Source organism: Malania oleifera, chromosome 6 (assembly GCF_029873635.1).
Source record: "Malania oleifera isolate guangnan ecotype guangnan chromosome 6, ASM2987363v1, whole genome shotgun sequence".
Classification (NCBI taxonomy): domain Eukaryota; kingdom Viridiplantae; phylum Streptophyta; class Magnoliopsida; order Santalales; family Ximeniaceae; genus Malania; species Malania oleifera.
Window position 1 is genome coordinate 73,511,453 of NC_080422.1, and position 20,642 is coordinate 73,532,094.

Genomic DNA, 20,642 nt, shown 5'->3' on the forward strand with positions numbered 1-20,642 from the left:
TTAACTTTATAGTAACTATAATACTAATTGTACTTTTAGACCCTCTAATGACCCTCTAATCTCATTCATAAGCCAATAAAAATTGGCTAGTTATCCAATAATATAGAACAATTAGCAAGAAAAAACATGAAAAAAAAATTGTCTTCGAACATACTCTAGTTATGAAAAATAAATCATAGTTGATTATTTACTTATTGATGTGTTCGTTTATATTTTGTGTATCTTTTTCTATAGGAACTTGGGGTAGTACTACTAGCATGGCCATCTCAACTTTGTCACGCGTCATGGTGAGAATTAAGCGACTTTTGGATCATGGGCATCAAAAAATTTCTTAGGTTGATGGAAAATAAAGTTCAAACTTTCTTCTTTGGACCATTAGCGTTTTAAATTCTCTTTCTATTTTCACATTTTGTAGGATACGTTCTCCCTTATTCTCATTCTGGGGTTGCTTTCTTATAATATTGATTCCTCAAAGGCGGATGATTTTAACGTCCTAAATAGTGGAGCTGCCGGCGATGGCATCAGAGACGATTCCCAAGTAATTTTAAATAATAATTTCTTCACACACACATACACACATACATACACATGCATGATACATATTAAGGTTGATGGGCCATTTGTTTTTTCTTTTTTTAATTTAATTTATTAGAGGTTCATATATTCTTAATACGTAATGAGAAGTAAATCATCTTAATTCTCGTGTCTCTTTCGGTGACCTTACCCTCTTAATGTTCAAACTTATGACCTTAAAAATAAACATTTTGAACTATAACTATTGAAATAAATGTTGTAGAATACCAATTTCAAACTTTAGATTTGAATTTCAATATAATCTTATTCAAATCAAATACAATTTCAAATGGAAAATCAAATACAATTTCAAATGGAAGCCTCTCCAAATATTGGATAAAAGAAAATTGATTTGAACTTTATAATCATAACATAAAGTTTTAACTATTTTATTGTAGGCATTCCAAAAGGCTTGGATTGCTGCATGTGCTGCAACTACAAACAATCCGACAGTGGTGGTACCAGCGGGGATGAAATTTTTAGTGAAGCCAGTTGGCTTCAATGGGCCCTGCAAATCTCCTACCATCACTTTTCAGGTATGCATGAACGGATTTCATAATGCTAGTGTCGATTTTTTTTTTTTTTTTTTTGTTAAATGCTTTCGCTGCAAAATTCTAGGGCTGTTTGGATTCTGGAAACATTAAGAAAAGAAAAGTTTGAAGGAAATTACTTTTTTTTTTTTATGTTTGGTTATAAAAAAGATTGGGAAAGAAAATATAAAATATGTTAAATGGCTTAACAAAATTTTGATTTCATGCCTTGTTGACATTTGATTTTTCTTAATTTTTAATTATATTTAAATAATTTTATAGTGAAAAATAAATTTTTTTATTTTCTTTTTTCAATTAAAAATCTTAATCCAAACTAACCCTTATAAGAATAGTACAAAATAAACGGGACGAACTTGACACGTTATGAGATTAGATTTATATTTCAGTGGATATCAATTTTATATTTAAATGGAAACCTCGATTGTAGGACTTGCTGTGCCAATTGGCTAAGAAATTATTAGTCCATTATCCACAAAAAAATGTTACAAAATTGTTGTCATCTCTTTATAATATATTGCACGATAATATATACATATGAATAAAAGGTTCATAGGTTTGGCACTTTTGTTGATTACTTAATTTTGCCCTCTAAAATTCTTTAGGCTTCATTTTGGTAAAATTAAGATTTATTTGAGAAAATGAAGAGACAATAAAAGGAAGGAAAGTAATTTTTTTTATTTTATATCTCACTATATCAAATATTATAAAAATTATTATTTTTAATATCATTAGAAAAACATTAAAAATAAACGTTATTACATATTCATTTTTCTTTCTTCTTTTCCTACTAACCAAATATGTAAAGTGGAGCTCTTTTATTTATTTATTTATTTATTTCTCTGTTTTGCTAATTCAAGTTCCAAATAGAGCCTTACTGCAACTTTTGGACTAAGATTTTTTTTTTTGAAAAAAATAAAAAAAAAAATGGAAAATATTTTATATTGCTTTTTTTTTTTTCTTTATGTCGATTATTATTAAATGTACAAATTTATTCAAATATAATTAAAAATTTAGAAAATAAAAGCTAATGATATATAAAATCATTTTTTTTCTTGATTAATTACATATATTTTATTTTCACTCTCAGTTTTTTAATTATTTAATATAAAAGGAAGTAGCATTTTTATGTGATATTAATTTTTTGATTAATTTAAATTAAATTTTGGATAGGTGAATGGGGAAATTATGGCACCCGATTCGCCTGGAGCATGGGCCAGGCTTGATCAGAGTCAGTGGTTGGCTTTTAAAGGTGTACAAGGTCTCCGGTTTAGTGGACCGGGTTCAATCAATGGCCGGGGCCAAGGCTGGTGGAATCAAAACTGTAGGGATCATCCCTCCTTGGTATGTAATACAATTTCCCTATCTAAATTTGCACTGTTTTTAATAAAGTAAATTTATTTAACTTTATTTACCTATTTCACCACTTCAATTTAAATGATTTAATTACTGATACCATTTTCAACTATTCTTTTCTTGCTTTTCAGAAGGGATGCACTTCCTTGGCACCAACTGTGAGTATTAATGCTTTCATTGCCTAACACAAAATTATCTATAAAATACTTGGAAATTTTTCGTAATCATCTTTTGAATATTAAAAAAGAAAAAAGAAAGAATAAATACGAAATGTATGTAGTTGTTTGGTTCATATGTTATCACTATTAATTAATTGGTTATAAGGAGCGTGAAAATCTTCAATATAGTGGATCACCTAGTTATTAAAAAGGTGTGTATCTATATATATATATGTATGTATGTATGTATAATGATTTATCTTCGGGAATGTTTGACAGAAGCATTCACTAACCAATTAATATGATTGCTGAATTTGTGAATTAGGTCTTGAATATAGTTTGGACTATATCTAAATCTCTAAATATTGGATATTTTTTTAGTCATCTAGAAAGTAATTGAACACTAAATATCTATGTAAAACAAGGAGAAGTAGTCATGAAGTATTGTGAAATTTACATTCTCAGGGGTCAAAACGTCTAACAACTAAATAAACTTTCTTTATCAACTTGCAACTAAGTGAAAATAAACAAGGCCGGCCTCATTACATTCCAAATATATAACAAGTAATATTATTGATATTATTGAATTATAAAATTTACATAGAGATTAATGTATAATTTTGGAATTATGTATATGATCAGGCGGTGAAGTTTCTCTCATGCAAAGATCTAAGTATCACAAATTTGCACTTTGTGGACTCTCCCCAATCGCACATGTTACTGATGGAGTGTAACTCTGTGTATGTAAATAATTTGAACGTGAAGGCTCCAGGCTTAAGTCCCAACACCGATGGTATTCACATACAAAGTGTTACCGACTTAACCATTTCCAATAGCATCATAAGCACCGGTAAGCATAAAAGGTTCATTTGGTGGATAATATTTATGAGATTATAATGAAATGTCAGCAAAAGTTATTCTATTATATACTTTGAAATGTTATCAATAAGGACATGCAAATCAAGCAAAATAAGCGTAATAAAAAGAACAATGTAACTAACAAAATGGAAAAATAAAGGATAGTCTAGTCCTTTGGCATACTAAGATTGCTTACTTAGAGATGGTTTATAGGAGAGGCCTAGGTAGCCCTATACCATATAAATGGGTTAAGTCTCTCTCTCTCTTGGTTAGTTCTTATATCACAACTACATTGCATAAAAAATACGTTGAGAGTGCTTAACCCATATAGCCATAACCAAGTAAAGCTACAAAAACTAACACTCCTTAATTAATTGATTAGTCCTTCTTTTATTTTGTCCTTTTCTCATTTTTCCCAATATTTGGCTCACCAAAAAATTATTAATCAATTCTTAAATTACTTACTCATTTTTATGCATTAAAATTTGATTTTTACTAGTTGCTTTCATGAATCAACAGGCGATGATTGTGTTTCCATTGGTGATTACACTTCTAACATCAACATCACCCATATTATGTGCGGACCTGGACATGGAATAAGGTATGGTATTGCCTTTTCTTTTTTAAATTATGTATAATTGACTGCACAATTGGAGGTAATCCGTCTCGTGACTAATACTGCTCCAATGATATGAATTTGAAACTTGCACATAAAAGTCTCGAACTCTAACTATAAAGATGGAGAACATATAACAGACTTAATTGTGTGATTTTTGCTTTATGGAGTTAATTTTTCAGCTAAGATGTGTGTGCACACTCATGTATGTACTAATCCAATAAGGCGAGTCATAAATTTTTTTTGCTTATTTGTGAAACAATTAAACAGCATTGGAAGCTTGGGTAAGGATGGAAATGTTGTACGAGTAGAGAACATTCATGTGAGTGATGTTAACTTCACAAGAACTACCAATGGAGCTCGTATCAAGACATGGCAGGTACATTTGTACATACCAAGTTTCTTTTATTTTTTAACTCTAATTTATTTTCCCTTTAAAACTTGGAGTTAAACAACATGCGAATTAAAGTTTTCATCCCCATGATTAAATAACATGCAAAATACTTTTCAAGTAACACATTTTATTATGAGCATATATGCTCGATCAAGATCAAACTTTGTGTACAAAACATCCTTTTCTTGTATAGTTTGAATACATTTTATGTAATGAAATACAGGTTGGGAAAGGAAATGTTCGAGGGGTCTCATTCCAGAACATCAAGCTTAATTCTGTGGAAAACCCGATAATCATCGATCAAAATTACTGTGATAGAAGCACCTGCATAGAACAAGTAAGTCAACATAAATTAACAAAAATCCTCATACATTTTAGTTCACACTTTGCATTCTATAAATGATATGTTTCTAAAAACTAATTGATTAATTAATTGTTACAGCCAACTGGGGTTCGTATAAGTGATGTGACTTTTAGGGGCATCACAGGTACTTCGAGCACTACCGTTGCAATTAATCTAAAATGCAGTCATGCAGTTGCTTGCACTGGAATAGTGTTGGACAATATTCAACTTACTTCTAATATTACCGGACAATCTATCACTTCCAACTGTGTCAACGCATATGGAGCAAGTGTTGGAGTGGTGCGACCCGTGGATTGTATCAAACACTAACCTAATTATATGTCAAGAGCTATGTATTTTGGGTTGATGAGTAGCTCAATACCAACCAACATTTGGTCACCATGCTAGATCTTTTTTCTTGGATAACAAAGTGAAGAGGGATTTGAGATTAGTAGAGATGTCCTAATTCGGGAGATAAAATTATAGAAGAAAGGAAGCGGGTCGGCAATAAAAAGTTCAATGTTTTTTTCATGGATCGGTGTAATTTGATTTTTGTGCTAAAATATAATAGGCTATAGGATTTTACTATGTATGAAAATATGGATTAATGAGAGTTTTCCAAATTGTTAGTACTTTCATGCTAGACTTTGGTTAGTGAACCAACATGTTTCGCATGTTTTATATTCTTCATTCCTTTAGATAAATTTTGTGTGATTTGACCCCTAAAAAAAGTGTGTTTAATGAAAGGAAAAGGATGAGGAAAAAGGGACAAAGGAAAAGTTGGTAATCATTTTTAATTTTTTGCCAAAGTTAAAAAAAATTAATAATTAAAGCATGAATGAAGCTTATAAACAATCCTTAAAAATTGGAGAAAAAAAGTGACAAAAGCTTGCCCAATAATCTAATTGATGTCATGTCGCGCCCCCGGTGGGCGAAATATGCCCCGAGACTGGTGTGTATTGAAAATCTTCAATATATTTTTTCCATACAGTGGATCACATAGTTATTAAAAAGGTGTGTATATAAATATATGTATAATGCTTTATCTTAGGGAATGTTTGATAGAAGTATGCACTAACCAATTAATATGATTGCTGAATTTGTGAATTAGGTCTTTTGAATATAGTTTGGACTATATCTAAATCTCTAAATATTGGATATTTTTAGTCATCTGGAAAGTAATTAAGCACTAGATAGCTATGTAAAAGAAGGAGAAGTAGTCATGAAGCATTGTGAAATTTACATTCTTAGGGGGCAAAATGTCCAACAACTAAATAAACTTTCTTTATCAACTTGCAACTAACTAAAAATAAACAAAGCCGACCTCATTACATTCCAAATATATAACAAGTTATATTATTGATATTATGGAATTATAAAACTTACATAGAGATTAATGTATAATTTTGGAATTATGTATATGATCAGGCGGTGAAGTTTCTCTCCTGCAAAGATCTAAGTATCACAGATTTGCACTTTGTGGACTCTCCCCAATCGCACATGTTACTGATGGAGTGTAACTCTGTGTATGTAAATAATTTGAACGTGAAGGCTCCAGGCTTAAGTCCCAACACCGATGGTATTCACATACAAAATGTTACCGACTTAACCATTTCCAATAGCATAATAAGCACCGGTAAGCATAAAAGGTGCATTTGGTGGATAATATTTATGACATTATAATGAAATGTCAACAAAAGTTATTCTATTATATACTTTGAAATGTTATCTGTAAGGACATGCTAATCAAGCAAAATAAGCTTAATTCTGTGGAAAACCTGATAATCATAGATCAAAATTATTGCGATAGAAGCACAGGCAGAGAACAAGTATGTCAACATAAATTAACAAAAATCCTCATACATTTTAGTTCACACTTTGCATTCTATAAATGATACGTTTCTAAAAACTAATTGATTAATTAATTGTTATAGCCAACTGGGGTTCGTATAAGTGATGTGACCTTTAGGGGCTTCACAGGGACTTGGAGCACTACCGTTGCAATTAATCTAAAATGCAGTCATGCAGTTGCTTGCACTGGAATAGTGTTGGACAATATTCAACTTACTTCTAATATTACTGGACAACCTATCACTTCCAATTGTGTCAACGCATATGGAGCAAGTGTTGGAGTGGTGCAACCTATGGATTTTTTTTTTTTTTTGGTAAAAGAGGGCGGCACCTCCATTTATTTATTAATAAAACCTCATTTTTGGCGGAAGAATATCATGGTTACAAGTTAAAACCAACCAACCAAATTAGGACAAACAAAATTAAACATAACTAACAAAGGAGATAAAAACATACAAACAAAACGAAATACACCAAACGAAACATTAGAGATGAACTAACGACGAACGAAAACAAGACCCCACATATCCATCCGAAGGATACCTTTCAGATAACGTGGTAGAAGGTATTGTTTTTTGTAGATTACATTGTTTCCCATTTCCCATTTCAGATAACGTGGTAGAAGGTGCAACCTGTGGATTGTATCAAACACTAACCTAATTATATGTCGAGAGCAATGTATTTTTGGTCGATGAGTAGCTCAATACCAACCAACATTTGGTCACTATGCTAGATCTTTTTTCTTGAATAACAAAGTGAAGAAGGATTTGAGATTAGTAGAGATGTCCTAATTCGGGAGATAAAATTATAGAAGAAAGGAAGGGGGTTGGCAATATAAAGTTCAATGTTTGTTACATAGATCGATGTAATTTGATTATTGTGCTAAAATATAATAGGCTATAGGATTTTACTATGTATGAAAATATGGATTAATGAGAGTTTTCCAAATTGTTAGTCCTTTCATGCTAGACTTTGGTTAGTGAACCAACCATGTTTCAAGTGTTTTATATTCTTCTTGCCTTTAGATAAATTTTGTGTGATTTGACCCCTAAAAAAAGTGTGTTTAATGAAAGGAAAAGAATGAGGAAAAAGGGACAAAGGAAAAGCTGGTAATCATTTTTAATTCTTTGCCAAAGTTAAAAAAAATAGTAATTAAAGCATGAATGAAGCTTATAAACAATCCTTAAAAATAGGAGAAAAAAAAGTTTCAAAAGCATGCCCAATAATCTAATTGATGTCGTGACGCACCCCCGGTGGGCAAAATATGCTTCGGGACTAGCGAGGGGTCATAAATGTTGAAAATTGAAATGGAGTCATCACTAATCTATTTTTTACCTAGGTGAGGTTAGAACACCTAATTACTACTCATTTGATTTATCTCTAAATTAATCCTTGGCCAAAGAACAAATAGTCTCGGTCTGTTTTTGTCAGAGTTAAGATCGAGAGTTTAGCTATGCGAGGGGAAGGTATTAGCATCCCCTACGCACCCATTCGACAAATGATACCTAATTAATTATGAATTATCCCTAAATTGAATTCGATGCTCTTTTACTAACTCCTAAAAAAACAAGTAAATAAGTAAAAGTTTAAAATGGAAATGGAAATGGAAATTAAGGTGTGATTTAGGCATGCGTAATAAAACCTTCAAATGAGAGGATCTTGTTGGATAAACCTCTCCGAGAGCTAACAAATGTGGGGTTTGAAATACCCCATTGCCCTTTTCAAAATCATAGGGACACACCAGGGCTAAAATCGAAAAAAAAATCAAGAAATTTGTAACAAAAGAATCTTTAGAAATATCCTAAAATTTTTCCAAAATTTATTAAAATTTTCTTAGATTTTAAAAAATGTTCATATAATTTTTTGGGAATTTCGAAGACTTTTTCTCATTTATTTTGACCCAAAATAGCTAAAAATAATTGTTTTTCTTGTTTTTCCTAACTCTATTTTTTTTTCACAATTTTTCTCTAATCCCCCCCCCCATTTTTTAAAATTAAAAATTTAATTAAAATTAAATTTACATAGAAAAAATAAAATAAAATAATATTTAGAAAAACCAGATTGGTTCATCCAGTTTAGGCCAGTTAGATTTGGGTGGGCCATGTGTCCACCCATAGTGGTGACACGTGGCCGCTTAATTTTTTTTTTTTTTGAATTTACTGTAACGGGGTGATGTCAACATGACCTCACTTGCCACTTGTCAGCCACAAGTGATTCCTTTTTTTTTTTTTTTTTTCAATTTATTGTGGCAAGTTGACATGAGCATGACATCACCTACCATGCGTCAGCATCTGGTTGGCTCTGAAAGTTTGACCAAGATTGCTGACGTGGCAGAAGTCCGGCCATATAGAAAAAACACAGATATGAAGTGTTGGAATTAGTGTATTCCCAAGAAGAGAGGTGAATTGTAAATTTAAACTTTCTCTTAGGTCAGTTCAGATTCCTTAAGCAGTATTGCACAAAATTAGGGTCTTTCTTAACAATCATAAACTCAATCAAATATTTAAACAATTAAACGCAAACATTCAAGTGCTGAAATTTAAAGAGTGAAAATTAAAAGTAGGCACAAGAAATGTTATCGGGGTTCGGCCAATGCTGCCTACGTCCCTGCCTTGAGCTCACAAGAAAGAGGATTCCACTATGACTCACTTAATGGGTGGAGCAACACCTAATACAACACCTTATTAGGATGGTACACCTGATTCTCTTAACCGACTCTGAACAAGTCTGAGACTTTTCACAGTGCAAGTCTCCTTCTTCTGATCACACGTTGGGAATGCAAACAAATAATCAATATTTTTGTGTACAAATAAATGTGCTTCTAACACAAACAAATGATGTACAACAATATGCTTAGAAATACACTCACGTATGATAAGGAGTTAATGTCCAAGTGAGATTTCGTTGACCAATGTGTTAACTTTCAACAATATGTGTGTCAATATGTATATGTGAGAGTGAGACCTTTGATTTCAAGATAATGTATTTGCAATATCAGTGTTCAAAGCATCTCTAAAACCCTAAGCAGATATCTCAAAAATATTTTTCAAATATCAAGCATAATGGATATTAGGGTTTAAGTTTGCTAAAAATGATTTTATCAAAACACAAAATAAGCTTATGAAACTTGCAATAAGGATGCAAGTTCTTAAACCAATAAAGAGTTTTTCCCAATCTGATATTTATAAGTAAAATACTATGGGAAAAACTTTAACCTACTCTCCAAAATCAACAATCGACAAATGCAAGTATGAGAGAGTGTTAGCTTGCAAAGAGAATAAATGAATACCTATAAAAATAATCTCTATTATTTACGGTTGAAAACAAAGATGTTGTCCCAAGAGGGGGGCGGGGTGAATTGGTTTGAAAATTTTTTTTACTTCTTTTTAATATATTCTTGACTTCTTGTTAATTTACCAAATACACAAACAAAACTTAAAATAATATCCAATCCACGACCAAATACCAATAAAGTACTTAAACAATCAAATAATCAATAAATCAACCAAACCAATCAATTTTTCCAATCAACCACAATATCCAATCAAGATGGTTATTTTGTTTGCAGCCCAGCGTATACGAATTTGTAAGCCTTGTAGAGAATGTAATTTGTTTCTCAATTTAATATTTAACAAACCATTTACCCTCTTCCCAAAATTCAGAATCCAAATAAACTCTTAGCAAATTTATCTTTGGATGTTAACCAAGTAACGTACTCTCGTATGGTTTCTGCAAATTATGGTTTAACCAATGTACTCCCTTTCAATTTCTGCAAACCCAAATCAAAATTAAACTTTAAGTTTACTTAATTTCCAAATATACGTAGTATATATGATTTAGAAATTTAAATCATCCACGTAATTTATATGTGCTGAAAAATAAAGAGTAAGGGAAAGAGAGAGTGTGACTGAGATTTTTACAAGGTTCGGCTTATACCCAGCCTACTTCCTAGCCTTTGGCAAACCACCAAAGGATTCACTATAACCAGTTCCTTTGTCGGGCGAAACAACACTGTTTACACACTCCTTTAGTAGGGTAAAGCCCGCTTCTCCAAATGATGTACCCTCGTTTGGTCACTCCTTTAATTAGGCTAGAGCCCACCTCTCTAAGAAATATCTCCTTGCTTAGCTAATGATCCAAACAATCCTTGGAATCGTCAATCTACAAGATACAAATCAAATAGATGTACAAAGAATGCTCTTACAAAGAGCTGATTAGTACATTTTGAAAAACTAATATAATTCAATCTAAAAATACCGAAAGAATGAAGCAAAAAGCTCAATGTAAATATCACTGGTTATACTTCTTTTGATAAGGATCAAGAACTCTAATAATATACTTCAAAGAAGATGCAAAAAGCTTAGAGATTTCTCAAGAAATTCGCAACAATTCAGAGTTTAGAACAAATAGCAAGATAACTTTGAGTGAAAGAGATTTTTAAAGAATGTTCATTGCTTGGTAGGTTTGATTTTCATAAACCATGTATATATAGGCTTTAAAAACATTCACATTCGTGCTGCCCACATTTACTTGGAGTGCCCTCTAAGTTTCTAAAAAGATTAGGGCACAAGTCAATTAAATTTGAAAATAAGAAATTTAAAAAATCTGCCCGTTGCCGTACTTTGGTTGCCTAAAGTGCAACCTCAGTCACCTGAAGTGGGTTCTGGAGCCTGAAGGTACAGGGTCAGGCGCCTGAAGACACACTGCTTGTTTTAAATTGATTTAGCAAAATCTTCGGTTGCTTGTGGTTTCCACCTTGGTAGCCTGAAGTTGTCTTTCCTTGATTTTTCTTTCCTTTTTCAAAAATATTTGAATTCCTTGCTTTTGAAAAATATATTCCAGGGTGTTGCGATGTCCCGGACACGGCCAGGAAACCAACTTTGGCAAAAATGGGATGCGGTTGCGAACTGGGAAAAATGAATGTGTGATTTTGAAAAAATATTTTTCATGGAAAAATAATGTGTGATGGAGTCGCCACTAATCTTTTAGAGTACAATTAAAACACTTGTTTGCTACCCCGTTAGAGGTAGAATCGGTCTGTATCACCAGAGTCTGACTCAGGAATACGATTACGCGAGGGGAAGGTATTAGCACCCCCTACGCGCCCGTTCTTATGAATGACACTAGATTAATCGAAAGTTGTCCTCAAAATAAATCTAATAAGCCTATCAAAATTACTTTCTTTCAAAAAATCGAAAGAATGAAAATACAAGATAGATATTGCCTTATAAACGGGGCAATCCAATACTCTAAAGAGTCCATGCCCTTGGTTACAATCATTGGGAAGGAAAATCAAGAAAATAAGGTACAAAGTACGCTCCTAAGGTTTTAAAATCCGTAAATTTTTCTAAGTAGGAAAATATTATTTCAGGAGGTTTTTGAAGTTTGTTTGGGATGAAAATGTTTTTTTAGGCTTAAAAATATTTTTGTGATTTTTCTAAGTGTGAAAACATTTTTTTGTGATTTTTCAATATTTTTCCCAAACTTTAAAATAGAACAAATAAAGACCATGAAAATCAAAGTATGAAAACATTTTCGGGATTTTCTGAGAATTTTGTGAAATTTCTGAATATCTAAATAATAATCAAACGAAATGGAGAAAACCGGCGTGAACCGATTTGGGGGAGGAGCCGGTTGAGCATTGATCGGTCTCGGGAGGAAAAAACTAGTTTAAGGTCTTGGTTGAAACCATATGATTTTCAATATTTTTTCGAAAAATAGTACAAACAAAATTTGAGGCAAAATCATGAAAATCGGAATTTGAAAATATAGCTTGAAATTTAAAATGTATTTTTTGTGAAATTTTTTATTGTGGGAATAAGACACTTTGGAGATTCTTGGACTTTATTATATTTTCCTCAAAAAGTTTTCAAGTGCAAACAAATTTAAGATTTTTTGAATTTTTCTAATAATTTTTCTGGATCTTTTATGAATTTTTATGATTTTTATGGATTTTAGGAGGTTTATTCAAATATGTAAATATATATATATATATATATATATATATATATATATAAAGGATAAATACTAAACTGGTTCAGTATAGGTTTAAGTGGACCCGAACCGGTTCAGAGGAGAACCGGTCCAATGTGGGTCAACCGTTTTAAGGTCTTGGTCAAGACAAAAACGCCCTGTGGCACGTCGAGAGTGGATGGGCGCCTATGGGTGAGGATTATGGGAAAAATTGATCTTGGCCGTTCTTTGGAGACCAAGATCTGACGGGCGATGGGAGGGCCACACGGCCTTTTGAGTTTGTGGAAACGAGGAGGGCTACGTGTCGCTCTTTTTCGGCGCAAGTAACTTAAAAAAGGAATTTTTGTTTTCTTTTTTCTTCTGACCTTTTTCTTTCTTTCCTTCTCTTTCTAATGTTTCATTCCTTACTTGTTTTTCTCTTTTTCTCTCGCCGTCTCTCCTTCTCGACGGCGACACTCCTTCGTGAGCTGGCACACGAAGCCTCATGCCCTCCTCTTCTTCCATCTTCCTTCTCGGTTCCATGCCTTCCTTCGAGCATCTTCACGATCTAGCCGACGCACGGAGCTCTTGCGTTTCTCCTTTCTCTGGTCATCTCTCCTGCTCGAAGGCGACACCCCTCCATGAGCTAGCACACGAAGCCTCATGCCCCCTCTTCTTCCATCTTCCTCCTCGCTCTCCAACTTCGCCGGAATAAATGGTGCAACGGTCGTGGGTCTGCGGTTGTGTCTGGCGGTCTGTCGTGGGGTGGTAGATGGGCTGTGCGTGGAGACGGGAGGTTGTGAGGTTGTGTGTATGCGTACTGAGTGTGTATGAAAATTGTGTGTAGTTGCATGTGTAGTGTGTGTGTGGGTGGCATGCATGCAAGTGTGCGTGGGTGGCATGCATACGGGTGTGCGTGGGTGGCATGCATAAGTGTGTGCGTCGGTGGCATGCATAAGTGTGTGTGTGTGTGTGTGTGTGTGCATGTGCAGGTAGCAAGAGACAGGCGTGGGCAAGTTCTGGGTTCAGGCCATGCAGGTGGATGCCGTGGTCGTGAGGAATGGTTGTGAGGTTGAAGAGTGTGTGTTAGTGTGGGAATTAGTGTGTGAGCAGCGGGTGAGTCAGTGTAAAGGTGTACTTGTTATGTACACTGTTGTGGGTACGTGTGTGTATGTGAAACAGTTGGTGTTTGAGTGTAGCAGTGTGTGAGTCTTTGTTGTGTGTTTTTCGTGCAGCAGTAGGTGTGGTGAAGCTGTGTGTGTGAGCGTGTATAACAGTGGGTTTGCACCATTTTTATTACTCTCCTCATCTTCTCCCTTCTCTCCAACTTAAGTGAACCAAACACTGGCAGTGGAGAGCCAACCATTTCCTTTTTATTCACTTCTATCCTTCCACTTCTCTCCGACCAAACAAACCCTCGCGGTTTACGCTGGCTCCCATTGGGTGACAACAGGAGGACTAATATTCTAATAAGCTCTATATGAACCTCCCAATCCCAGCCAGGATCAAACATCCAAATCAAATCCATAAAAGTTTACACAGCCTACTCATTCTCATTAACAAATATGGACATTCGAACATCTCAATTTTCATTTTCATTTTCATGTTCAAACCTCTGTTTCTTAAAAATGGGAGAACAGAAAGTAGACAGAAAATAGGAGACGGGAAGAACTGTAATGGGGAGAGGACGAACCAACCTGCAGAGTAGTACGGATAGGGTGAGATTTGGTGGCGGTCGCGGTGAGGCTTTCCTCCACTGCACTACCTCTTCTCTTTTCTTTGCTAAGTCGTCTTGCCTTCCCCAGTCGTGTGTGTGGTTGGTCGGAAATAGGCAAGGGCTGCTGGCCGTGGGAGGCTAATGTGTGGCCAGAATTGGTGAGCAAAGCCGGAGAACTGGAGATGGGTGCTCCAACGACTGTGGCGGTCGTGCCTCTGGCTGCATTCGGCTGCCTTGATCCGTGGTGAATGCTGGAATGACGGTGCAAGGCTGTGAGGTTTATATGGTAATGCTGGTCATGGGTGTTGGTTCGGGGCTATGACTGTGCTGGTATGGAGCAGAGAGAGAGAGAAGGCTGCTGTTGGTGATGGCCGTTGAAGAAGAGCTCGGGGAGCAGCTGAGAGAGAAATGGAGGTGAGTTCGGGTGGTAGGATTGTGCTCGGTACTGTAGGTATCAGTAGCGAAAGAAAAAATAAGAAAGTGATGGTGAACAGTGGAATCCTGAAGCCCCCCTGGAGCTGAGCTGAGACTCCCCATTTATGGGGAGTCCTGGTGGTGTAAATGGGTGCGAGAATGCCTGCCTCAACGAAAATATAATTCCCTTTTTCTGTTCCTTTATTCCCGCGATGGAATATGCAGCCAGCTGCGCACATTCCAGTTCTGTTGAAGACTCTGCGGGTGTGAGACATGTGATTCTAGATTTTGTTAAATTTTTTTTTTTTTTTATATTTTTATTTATTTATTTATTTATATTTTTGGATTATGCACCACGTTTCCACATGTCCGTTTTACGATCCACATGACTAATATTGCGCCGCTTGAAGCTGATCCCACAATTCCAAAGTGAGGTAAATTTCAGGAATCCAAGGGTGGAAACGAACTCGGGAGGTTTTGAACATCTGACCTCGTGAAAGACATTCCCACAGCCCGCACTACCACCTGAACCAGACCCTAGGGGGTAATATATTTTTATTTATTATTATTATTGTTGTTCAATTACACTCCAAAAAGAGATCCCTTTTTAAATAAAAAAAAAATTAATTCCGACCATAAGAGGACCCAAACCTAACTCAATTAAAATACAGAGACTCAATTGAAATTCAACGGGATTCGATTGAAATTTCGGGGTTCAATTGAAATTCACTAGGATTCAATTAAAATGTCGAGATTCGATTAAAACACCGGACCTCGGTTAAAGACACCGAGAGTCTATTTAAAATGCCGGGCTTTTCACAAAAGGGTCCTCCAACTTTCGGGATTCAGAGTCAAATTTTGTTGCACTGGATCTTTCTAGGAAGGCTTGGTAAAAATTAAGGTGTCTATACGGGGTTTTTAAAATAAAGTCTTAAAGTTCATATCAATCCCCTAATGAGCTTCTTTTCATTCACAATGATATTTTTACCTTTGAAGTACTTACATAAAAATTTCCTAATAATTTAAACACTTCTTATTCTTTGAAAAATTCATGGTAATCTTTGAGCTTTTGAGGTCATTCCATCTTCAGTTGTCTTTGAGCTTCTTTTTTTGATAACTTCATGATACATCATACACTTTTGAGCTTGTTTGTAATCTTTCAATAATTCCTTTAAAACTTTGTTGATTTTGGCTTTTTGAGTTTTTCTAAAAAACATCATTACTTGAACACACAACTTATTAAACCTTTCCTTCATTTGTTACCATCAAAACAAGAGGTGAAAGTCTTGTTAGGCTAACAATCTCCCCATTTTTTATAATGACAAATAAGGAGCAAAAATTAAGAAAACTTGTAGAACGCTCCCCCTTACAATAAGCATCGATTCAAGTAATGTTTTATAAAGTAATCCAAAACTCAATAAGGTATTTGCAAATCCTTATAATATTTCACAATATTATATATTTATCAATATATTTATCAAGACATTTGCATAGCTCATATATATATATATATATATATATATATATAATCAACATTCATATTGTATTTTCAACATTTAGCTACATTCATATTGCATTTTCAATATATATATAGTCAACATTCATATTGCATTTTCAACATTCAACTACATTCATATTGCATTTTCAATATTCAATTTCATTTTATATAGTCAACATATAGCATTTTCAACATTCAACTTAAATATTCAATTCAGCTCTAATATTCATCAATTCAGCTCAAATATTCATAGCATATTTTTGCTCTCTAAACCATCTCTCCCCCCTTTGACATCATACAAAAAGGGATACAAAATTTTAATACAAGGAGCAAAGAACCATATAGATATGCATCAAGGTAAAAGAGTCATAAGTAGTACAAACCAAAACACATCACTAAGATGTGACCTACAACAATACAATGCATCACAAAAAGAGTTGTTTTTAAGTTTACATCTTAAAAGCTAAGAAAACTTAGTCATCTTGTCCTTCAACACCATCAGAGGCGTCATCGTCTTCTTCCTCTTCTTCTTCATCTTCATCTTCATCTTCATTCTCATCATCACCATCATCTTCAGTTTTTTCATTACCAGCATCTGTTTCTTCTTCATCTCCTTCCTTATCTTCTTCTGATGCTTCTACCGATGAGTCATTGCTATGGGGTATGAAGCTAGTGTCCATAGGATCACCATGTGAGGAACTACCCCGTATCTGCTTAATGCGCGTAAGACGCTGATCTAAGGAAGAGTAGTTATCCTGTAGAGATTTAAGACCATCATGTATATCTCGGTTGAAGGATGTGAATTCATTATAGAATGGTATGAACCATGAACGAGCTTCAGCTGCTGATCCTCGTGACTAACCCTGAGGTGGATAAGGAGGTGCAGTTGCTACTTTTTGTTGACTAACTCTTTTGGAACACCAATTCTGATCCTGTTTTTCATACCCCATTTGTTTGAGGGTGGTTGAGGTAAAGAGTTCATGCCTAGTCCTCTTGATGAATAAGTTTGTTGGTGAGGCAATACATAGTTTTGAAAAAATAAGACTGAGAGCTCCACTATAAGGAAGAGTAATTTGAGATGCATCAAGCTTAGCCCACATGCATTTTATAATAAGGCTGGCTAAGTCAAGTTTTTTCTCCTTTAACAAACACCACATAATGAAACAATCGACATATGAAATATGATCATAGGATCCAACTTGTGGTAGAATGTTATTGGTGATAATCTTTTGGAGGATTTGAGCTTTTAGGTTAAGTTGCTTATATAGTGGTGGATGCCCAACGTAAGTTGGTTGATGCTCCAATTGAAAACTAAGGTGTAAAGTCTTGTTGGAGTATCCATGTTTGGCCTAATGTAGGGTATTCAAAATTTATAGGGGAGATATTTAGGATGGATGCTAAGGTTTGAGGTGAAAGAACTATTTTCTTACCATTTACATCACTTGATAAGGAATTTTCCCCAAGGGTCATATTTGCATAAAAGATTTTTATCAAGTTTGGAAAGATCCCTTTGGCTTGATACTCAATGAAAATTTTCCATCCAATGTTTTTGAACAAGGGTAAAATCTCAGGAAATTCAGTATTGAAGAACTGCATATCAAGTACCTTACCAAATATTGATTCACTTGTGAGGAGTCGAGTCCTATAAAGATTCTTAGATTGAGAGGATACCAGCCATCACTTGATATTTGGATCATCTCTACGATAGGATGAACCACGATTTGTTGTTTGCTTTGTTTGAGGCATTGTAAAGGTTCTTGGAGCAAACTGATGGCTTCTTTCAAACCTTAGAATAGGTATGATCATGCTAAGAGGCTTGGATTTGAAGGTTTTGACGCAAGAGATTGAAGAAAATCTGGTGTTGGAACTTTGGGTGAGTGATGGACTATGGTTCAGGAGCCTGGAGTTTAGAAAAGAATAAGGTTTCACGCGTTTAAAATATAAAGAATCTGCGACTTCAGGCGCCTAAAGAAAAAGTGCAGGCGCATGAGGATTTTTCTGGGATGAAATTCAACAGGCAGTATTTGTTCAGTCGCCTAAGGTCTAGAGCTCAGGCGCCTAAAGTACATGTAGGAGCCTGAATTTATCAATTCAATCAACCGAAGTTCAACAATTTCTGAAATTTCCTTATTTTCTTGTTTTGAAACCTTTTTACTTCCTTAATTGTATAATGGTTCAAGTTTCTCTTTTTAGTATTTATATAACTTACTCGTTTCTCTAAAAGGAGAATGGCTTTTTATCTTTGATATCCTTGATTTAGGTATTTCATTTAGGTACCCATATTTTCTTGGATCCGATAGGTTTCATAAGGGATGTTTCTTTTACTCTCCATATTTGATTTGTTTTCACACCTTTCCTTTTAAATGGACATTCAAACTTTATATTCCCTTTTTTCTTACATTGATAGCATATAGTGTTAGTATAGGCATTAGAGGATGTGCTAGCATAATCTTTGGATGCTTTCGAAAAATAACCCATGTAAAGATTCTTTTTCTTTTTATTTTCAACCCCATTAAATCCAATACCTTCTTTGTTTAAGGTCATCCTTTGGGAGCCTATCATTTTGTCAAAGTTTGCTTTTCCTTTTGTGAAGTTATAAATGATCATTTCTTTATCTTCAATTTGATTTTTGAGATCATTTATCTCTATCTCTTTCTTGTCTCCAACCTTCTTTAGTGATTTCTCTAATTCTTGATATAATTTTCTTATTTTATCCTCTAATTCAGAAATATATATGTTTTTCTCATATTTCGTAGAGGATAGGGATTGAAGGTCTTCTATCATCTGTTCATTCTTACTTTCTAATTTCTTAATTTTCAAGTCTTTTTCTTTTTCAACAAGATTTTTAGCTTCTAATTCTTTTATTGTAACTTCATATTTATCTTCTATTTTCTTGAGTTTTGAATCTTTATCATTTTCAGAAATTTTAATTGATTCTAGCTCTTTCATTATTCCATCGTTCTTGTTTTTCAATAATGTGTTTTGTTTATTTACTTTAATAGCATCTTATGTACTTTGAATAAATCATTTTGTAATTCATCATAAGATGGCATACACTCATCATTGGATTCATTTGATGAATCATTGCAAGAAATATTTAAGGATTTGGATGAGGAGCCTTCCTCATCATCCCATGCCATAAAACAAGTATAAGCAACCTCTTGGTCACTTGATTCATATTCCGAACTACTTGTACTATCACAAGTAGTAGCTTTCATGACCTTTTTTTTTCTTCTTAGACTCTGTCTTTAGTAATGGACATTCCGACTTTATATGTCCAACTTTGTTGCAATTATAACATGTAAGAGTTTTATTCTTTGATTTATTTTTGCTAATTTCTTTGTATTCTGATTTGGAGTCTTGGTTTCTTCTTTTGAATTTGTTTTTCCTTCTAAGGATTTTTGCAAGTTTCTTATATATGAAGGCTAGTTTATCTTCATCCATTTCTTCTTCACTACTAGAGTTTTTTTTTTTAGGCTTTAAAGACTATTGATTCTTGGGCTTTGGTTTTTCCACTTCTCTCATTCATTGCCATTTCAAATGTGAGGAGAGAACCTATAAGTTCATCTAAAGAAGTGGTTTTAAGGTTCCTACCTTACGTTATTACTGTGGCCTTTGGTTCCCATATAGGTGACAGTCCTCTAAGAATTTTTCTTATCATCTCATAGGTAATGTAGGTTTTTCCTAAGGCATTTAGGGAATTTATTATGTGAGTGAACCTAGTGTACATGCTAGTTATAGATTCATTTAGGTTCATCTTAAAGGCTTCATATTCACTTCTAAGCATATCAATCCTATTATTTCTAACATCTATAGTGCCTTCGTAGGTGACTTTTAGCTTGTCCTATATTTCCTTAGCCGATTTGCAAGTCATTACTCTATTAAATTCATTAGCATCTAAAGTACAATACAAGGGATTTATGACACTTGAGTTTATTTGAAGCATTTTGCAGTCTATATCGGTCAAGTCCTTTTTCTCTTTAGTTATTTGTTTTCCATCCACTATTTTGGTTCTTGCATTGTTATTGCATGATACCTAAACCTAGATTTTGGTTTGCGAAAATCCTTTTCAAAAAGATAGTGCTTCAAACAACTCCAGTGTGCTTTGAATATTAGAATATATTATTGAGTTTGTTTGTTTGAACTTGCTTAGTATAGGTAAATTTTGATGCTATGAATACCTTACTGCATGCTTTAGATTCTAATGTTTTATGTGAGGTTATGACTTGTAGTAGTGCTAAGAAGATTTGGGACGAACTTGAGTGGAGATATGGTGCATCCATGCAAAAGGAAGTCATCTCTCCGTGTGACTCAGGCTCCACTGATCTCAAGGGAGGTAACTAGTGGTATGTGGCTTTAACTAA

The 20,642-nt window shown here is 34.1% G+C and overlaps 1 protein-coding gene across 1 annotated transcript; it reads left to right on the forward strand.

Moving 5' to 3' along the window:
- Positions 1–257: 257 nt before the first annotated feature.
- On the forward strand, positions 258–5,176 carry LOC131158643 (probable polygalacturonase At1g80170). The gene is made up of 10 exons (XM_058113511.1): positions 258–287; positions 416–538; positions 972–1,109; positions 2,295–2,465; positions 2,609–2,635; positions 3,278–3,485; positions 4,013–4,094; positions 4,380–4,488; positions 4,727–4,840; positions 4,946–5,176. The coding sequence occupies exons 1-10, from the start codon at positions 258–260 to the stop codon at positions 5,174–5,176; spliced, it is 1,233 nt and encodes a 410-aa protein (XP_057969494.1).
- Positions 5,177–20,642: the final 15,466 nt, after the last annotated feature.